Source organism: Aedes albopictus, chromosome 3 (assembly GCF_035046485.1).
Source record: "Aedes albopictus strain Foshan chromosome 3, AalbF5, whole genome shotgun sequence".
NCBI classification, from domain to species: Eukaryota; Metazoa; Arthropoda; class Insecta; order Diptera; family Culicidae; genus Aedes; species Aedes albopictus.
Window position 1 is genome coordinate 172,901,913 of NC_085138.1, and position 7,279 is coordinate 172,909,191.

The 7,279-nt window shown below is 40.3% G+C and overlaps 1 protein-coding gene across 1 annotated transcript; it reads right to left on the reverse strand.

Moving 5' to 3' along the window:
• Window positions 1-3,473: 3,473 nt before the first annotated feature.
• LOC109401782 (ubiquitin-like protein 7) lies at window positions 3,474-4,942 on the reverse strand. Its single transcript, XM_019674397.3, has 2 exons — window positions 4,644-4,942; window positions 3,474-4,578 (listed from the first exon to the last, which is right to left on the reverse strand). The coding sequence occupies exons 1-2, from the start codon at window positions 4,786-4,788 to the stop codon at window positions 3,554-3,556; spliced, it is 1,170 nt and encodes a 389-aa protein (XP_019529942.3). The 5' UTR covers window positions 4,789-4,942; the 3' UTR covers window positions 3,474-3,553.
• Window positions 4,943-7,279: the final 2,337 nt, after the last annotated feature.

Genomic DNA, 7,279 nt, shown 5'->3' on the forward strand with positions numbered 1-7,279 from the left:
CAACATGGCTCATACACTCCAGATTCACCATTAAATACTCCATAAAGTCCTGTGGGGTTTGCATATTATTCATTCCTTGATACATTGCAGAATTTCACGAAAAAAGTGGATGCAACTTGATGATGAATGGAAACTCCTTCAAAGCGCGGATGCTTCCACGGCTCTGTTGTCCGTGCAGTGGCAGCTTTCAATATACTTCCTTGGTTTTTCAATATGGTCTGAAATAAACATCGTGAATATGTAATCAATGTTGCTAAAGTAATATTAGAACAAAGAACATTTACCTGTAAATCTGGATCGAATCGAAAATGAGAAGAATCACTGAAACTCCGCCAACTGCGCACGCAGCGAGTTTGTTTACTTTTCCGCCATGTTGGATCTGGCAAGCCATCATCTGTACATTTCGTCAATTTAAAGTTGTCGGTAATGTCATGTGAATTTTGCCGCTTAACGGAACTATTTGAGCGATCGCATGCTTTAACACAACGGAATTATTTTATTAATGCAGCAATAATTTAATATTGACTATGATGACAAGCTTTGATCAATTATGTTTTATTTGGTGCAAATTTCAATTGAAGCAGCGATTACATGAACGAATGTTACATTGTATTTCGATTTACGTTTCAACTAAAGTTCATATTTTCTTTCTGTGTACGTTTCTGGTGAAACGGATTTGTTAACCAACCAGCACTTACATGATGCGCGTAAAATTGAGTCCAATTTTTGATTCAGTCTTGAAAACATTTACGTTTTTTGGTGATTCCGTTTCGTGGAAGTTTCAGAATTTCTAAGTGTGTGGGAGGGTTTTGAAAGAATGGCGGAGGGGCTACCTGCCGAGGTCTTGGAATGAATATCTGAGTGAATTCCTGAAGGAAACCAAGAAGGAACTCCTGGAGGAATCCCGAAAGGAACTTCTTAAGGAAACACAGAAAAAATTTCTGATGGCATCTCAAAAGAAATTCCGGTTAAAATCCCTGTAAAGATGTCTAAAAAAACTGCTGGTGGAAGAGAGGAGAAGAAAACCTTGAAAAAACTCCTGAAGGAAACCTTGGATAAACTTTTAGAAAAACCTTAGAAAAAAAAACTCATGGAGAAATCTCAGAAGGAGGTTTTGAGGGAATCTAAACAGGAACTCCGGAATGAACTATTGAAGGGATCTTTGAAGGAACCCCCGAAGGAATACAATAAGGAGGAATTCTCTAATGGAATCCCAAAGAAAATTATTGGAGAAATCCTAGAAGGAAGTGCTGGAGGAACTAAAAAGGGAGACATTCTCAAAAATGGAAATTTCAAAAGAAACTTCTTGAGGAATTCCAAAATGAACTGCTGTAAGAATTTTAGAAGAACTCCTGCAGGATCCTTCGAATGTCGTGGTGAATTTTATTCAAATAAAACTAATTTTATATTCTTAATAGATTTATTAGTGAGCAAACTAATATCTCCGGAAGAGCTTCTATGGTATATTGAGAGCATCAATTTCTGGTTCTTCGGCATCAAGCAGAACGATGGGCGGTTTATTGAGTCATTAGCTCTGGTGATAATCTCCACTGTTTGCACCTATGGTCTTGATGTCGGCGATCTGAACCTGGTAGTCGGCAATGTTTTCTTGCTATTGTTTTTTTTTTTCATAATATTCTATTAACATTCAAGTTAAAATTTCAATCAGAACTAAGTTCGAATTTTTTTTTACATGAAAATTTTGTTGAGGGGGGGGGGTGTTTAACATGCTACGTCATTTATAGAGGGGGGTATTGAAATTTGTGACGAAATGCTACGAGGGGGGAGGGGGGTATTAAAAATCGCTTAAAAAAGGCTACGTCATTTATGGACGCCCCCTAACGAACATTTGTGTTTTTAACGAGAAAACTGCTTTTTGGATTTCAATGATTACGATGATGTCAATGACGAATCCTTCAACCTTAAGTTGAACCATTTGTAATCTAAATTTGAATTAGTAAACGGGGGTGAGCTTCTAGTGTTGGCCTGTAGATTGCGCTAGTGGTTGCTTTGTTTACTCTTGGGGGATGAAAAATTCCAAATTTAGTTTCCAAATTCCTAAAGAATTTCGAACATTCTGAGGTGAGATTCCACTGCCTAATGAAAAATAGGTATGCGAATTAGCAGATTCATGTGATTTTTAATTGTTTAGCATGGAATTGGCTGTTTTGTGAGTTGCTCGAGCTGCTGCCGCCAGTAGTTCAAATTAAGATTAAAATTGGTTCAAATTATGATTACGATGGTTCAAATTAAGATTAAAATCATTGTTGATGAAAAATCGAATATTTCAATGAAATTCGGTGCAAATACAAACTTTTTACCATTTAACAGAAAGCTTATACCCGTGGCTTTCATGTACATACGGTTTTGCCGTAGTAAATTATTTCCATGTTTGAGAAAAAATCACTTAAAATTTGCACTGCTTCAGAAAGCCGCAATATGGTTCAAAGTTTGATTACCTACCCTAGTTCTAGGATATAATATCCCTTCTACAAGAATTATCACACTATTGAATCCAAATCATCGTGGTCCTACGTGACCCTTTCGTACAACCCCTAGTACAACCTCGTACAACCTTTCTAAAACTCCCTCAAAATAAACCGTTGTTGAAAAGAGGACAGATAGAGCCATTATTTACAGTTATAAAAAGTTGGGTTGGCCATATTGATTTTGGTTGCCATCTTCTTCTTATTTATGGCTCTACGTCCCAACTGGGACTTGGCCTGCCTCGCTTCAGCTTAGTGTTCTTTGAGCACTTCCACAGTTAATTGAAGGGCTTTCTTTGCCTGCCATTGCATGAAATTGTATATTGTGAGGCAAGTACAATAATACACTATGTCCAGGGAGTCGAGAAAATTTTCCTGACCGGAACGGGAATCGAACCTGCCGTCTCCGGATTGGCGATTCATAGCCTTAACAGCCTAGTGAGCCTGGTGAGTTTTGGTATAAAAATCCAAGATGGCGGTAAAAATCAATATGGCCGACCGAACTTTTTATAACTGCAAATAGTAGCTCTATCTTTCCTCTTTTGAACAACATTTCGTTTTACGGTGGTTTTTGGAGAAACTTTCGAGTTATAACGGTTTAACCCTTTGAAGCCAGATTGTTTTGCTTTCGCTGACGCAACCGCGCTGGCCTCGAACACGTTTCTTATGCTCTGTTTCATTACCCTGGTCATATTGACCCTCCGGCTCCAAAGAGTTAAATGAGCCACCATTTGACTAAAATCGAGGGGTCTGCAAAAATTGTTGTGGCTCTAAGTAACGAAGGGTCTATCAATTTGAATAACCAAATGCATTTTCCTTACTTTTGGCAAGGACTTTCAGAAAATCGCCACCTTAAGCCTTTTTAAAGACAAGGTGTTAAAAGTGAGCCGGTCTCAGCGAGAATAACTCAATCCGTCTACGAAACATCTACAGTTATATAATATCGAAGTATTTTTCTTTCAAAATAAAATAAGTATACTATGCATATTAGTGATTAAATATTTTAATCAAATAATTAAGACATATTATTACACCATTAGCACATTGGAAATCAAAATCAAAAAAGTTTAATTTGCCATTCCGCTAAATACTAGATTAACAGCGGCTTCTACATTACCATTGCACACAATCAACGCCTGCAGATTCGTCTCCGTGTCGGTCAGTCCCATTTCTCTCATTTGGTCCAGTTCGGCACGATACTGACTGAGGCTGGCCTCCAGCGTCGAATGCTGCGATTGTGCCTGCGCACCGACGTCGTTGTCCACGGGAGCTGCCGAACCACCACCAGCAGTGGAAGGCGACGATGTGTCCATCGGTTCCGGCTCGTTTGCATTGGCGCTCTGGGATTGACGTCTGTGTGATTGGATCACATCCGACAGGGCATTCATGAACATGGACGATGTGATTCGGTTCGAAGCCGGGGCACTGCCGGATGTAGACGGTTGATTTGTTTGATCGGTGGTGCCGTCCTGGCGATTGTCAGCATCCCTTTGGGAGATATTCGAAAGAGAATTGTACGACGATGACCCGGCAATGGCCAGCGCGGAAGCCAGCTGGTCTGCAGTGATCCGCCGAGCGGAACGGGTTCCAGTTGATGTAGTCGGCGAAGTGTTATCGTCACTGGATGAGGAATCCGACAGGGCATCGTCCAAGGCGCTTTCAATAGTTGGAGAAAAAGTCGTCGATTTTGAAATCATCTTCGAATTGAGCAATTGAACAATCGAACGCGATGCTTCGATCAAGATGTAATGCTTTTCTGCTACGCGACGAATAGTTTCAGGTTGTTGCATGGACGACAGAAGAATAGGATCCTTGAGAATGGACAAGGCCCACAAATCCTTGCGGATCGCTGGGTTTGCATCGAGAGCATTCTTCATAAATTCTGGGTGACGAACTTTCTGAAAGTTGGATGAATCCACTGTTCGCCATAATCCCAATGTTTCCTGCACATCCGCTTCGGTAAAACTGTGAACTTCTTGCGGAACGGGAGACTCCGATTTTCTTTGAATGAGATGAATCATGGAACCATTTTCCACTCCTTTGTCTTTAAGAACATCGTCATCGTGAAGCAGATCACCACAATAAATCAAATCTAAATTGGGAATTATTAGGTGGATAAGTACAAAGGTAGAAAATAAAAGCCAACATCGAACATACCGAAATCGTCACTACTGAAATCGCTTATTGCCTTGCTGGCCTGTTCGCGTAGTTGACCCGTTTTGCTGTCCAGGTCAAAATTGTCCACCTTAATTTTCTGATACGATCTGAACGGTAGATAGACACCAAGATAGACAAACGGCATTTTGTTGCGAACACTGGTTCAACGCGAGATTCGTACTTGTACTTTTTGAAATATCTTTCGTTTTAGAAAGGTTGTTTGAAAGAAAAATTGCGATTTTAAGATTAAACTTCGGACAAAATGACTTGTGGATAATTCACACACCAAAATCAAAACAAAAATCGTATCTGCGTCATCTGTCATCTTTACACGCTAAATGCAAAACAGTAAAAAATAATTGAAAAGCAAGGTTAAGGTCCTGTTACAATTATTCACAAGCACTGAAATATTTTTGTTGTGGAAACAGGGGCAAGACAGATCACGAGAGAAAATCTGCGTTAGGAGTGTTGCTCAGAATTCCTCACAATTTTGCAGGTTTTCTCCCGTTTGCAGCAAAGTGTAACCTAGTGGCATCAGATTCAAATCCAAAAGTGTTACATGTGTTGAAATTTCTCAAGAAAATAATGAAATTCATTGGACATATTTTAAGGATTTTTTTTTTGCATATTACGTAACGCAATCCCTATATTCATGCACGGATTGATCGGGTTGCAGCAGTTCAGATGTAATATTACACAACAGTTTTTTCTGTGTGCTTTAAACGAAAAACACCATTTTCGTTTTTCACCATTGAAAGATGAAAAAAATATATTTTGAACTAGGGGCAAGACACTGTGCAAACAGGAGCAACTCTGAGAATTTCTGAGTTACTCTTTTTATCAATGATCGACGAAATTGGTCAAAAGACATCCCCAAAACTGCAATTTTCATTCAGCACACGCAACACTTTGCAGTTCGACATTGGTGCCAGATCACACTTTGGAAGAAATGGGAGATAATCTGAGGAACTGTGAGGAATTCTGAACTAGGGGCAAGACACTGTGCAAACGAGAGCAGCTCTGAGAACTTCTGAGTAACTCTTTTTGTCGATGATCGACGAAATTTCAGGCTAAACATGTCTAAAGGTCCAATCTGCAGAAGAGAGGCTCTCTTTGCTTTCCCTCTCTTTCGTTAATATTGTCGCGCTTATCTTAGATTCTCAGCAAGCTGCGTTCGAAACGCGCAGCCTCAGATCGCGCCAGACTGCGCACGTATGATTTGTACACGGTGTGCACCTTGGCTAAAACTGTTTTGCAGCCGCCGGGTGGAGCTGTCAGCCGCCGTATACAAATCAAACGGGCGCAATCTTATGGCGGCTGACTCAGATTAGCAGGATCTGAGTGATTAAGCTAGGATACACAATATTTGAATTATGATTGTCTCCTTGCATAGAACGATGGTCAAAACTATAGATAGTAGAGTAAACATAGATCCGCGGACATCGCTGAGTGAAATGTTTCAAGCGTGTGAATAGTATTTTTCAAGAGTGCGACGGTTGGATATGACGTCATGCGCTCCATTGGTGTTGTTGGAATCGTGACGTCATGCTCGTTTGGATACAGATTTTGACAGTTCGTTTGGATACAACGGATTCATCATCACGGATCTATGTTTACTCTACTATCTATAGTCAAAACAATCGTCTTTTGATTTGTACTGCAAAAGTAGTTGAAAAGTGTACCCACAGACAAACAGACGTAACTCTTAAAGGAAACTCCTCAAAAACTTTTGCCCGGTGTCTTTTTCATGCGCACATTGCCACCTGTTGGTAGAACCGCGCGCAACACTGTCGGCCATGATGGATTTTCATTTGACGTTTGTCTAACACGCACACTACTAAACAAAGCGCCTGTAATTTTCGTTGGCATCATTCAGCAACGTGTACACTGGCAAACGTCAAAGCGATCGAGCACTAGCGCCTCTGGTGGAAGAATCGCGCAAATCAAATGAAATTTGAATTGATCGTTAAATGCATGAGGCAAGTCGTTTTGAAGAGTGTTACGTCTGTTTGTCTGTGGTGTACCATTACATTGCAGTAATTTAAAGAGAAAGTGAACAAAGAGAGCCTCTCAAATGCAGATAGGACCTATTGAAATGTTTGGCCTGATTTATTGAAAGACATCCCCAAAACTGCAATTTTCATTCAGCACACGCAACACTTTGCAGTTTGGCATTGGTGCCAGATCACACTTTGGTATAAATGGGAGAAATTCTGAGGAACTGGGAGGAATTCTGAGCAACACTTCGAACACAGATTTGCTCTCGTTAGATCTGTCCTGCCCCTAGATTCTGAACAACATTTCGAGCACCGGTTTCCTCCCGTTCGATCTGTCCTGCCCCTAGATTTTGAACAAGGCTAAAAGCACAGAGAAACAGACGTCACACTCCACTCGTCTCCCATCGAACACCTTTTTAACGTTGATTCAAATATTCAGTAGTTGGTCAATTGACCACTTGCAGCGCTGGTATCGTTTTTGCTCCTGTTTGACGTTTGCTCACTACCGCAACCTAGTGGTGGTCCGGCCAATTGGGTTTTTAAATTAAGAAAAACGTATTGATTTTTTGATTTTAAACGAAAGAGCACCTTTTTCTGAACCACTATGATTTTTTTAGATTTTTTGAACTTTATTTTGGT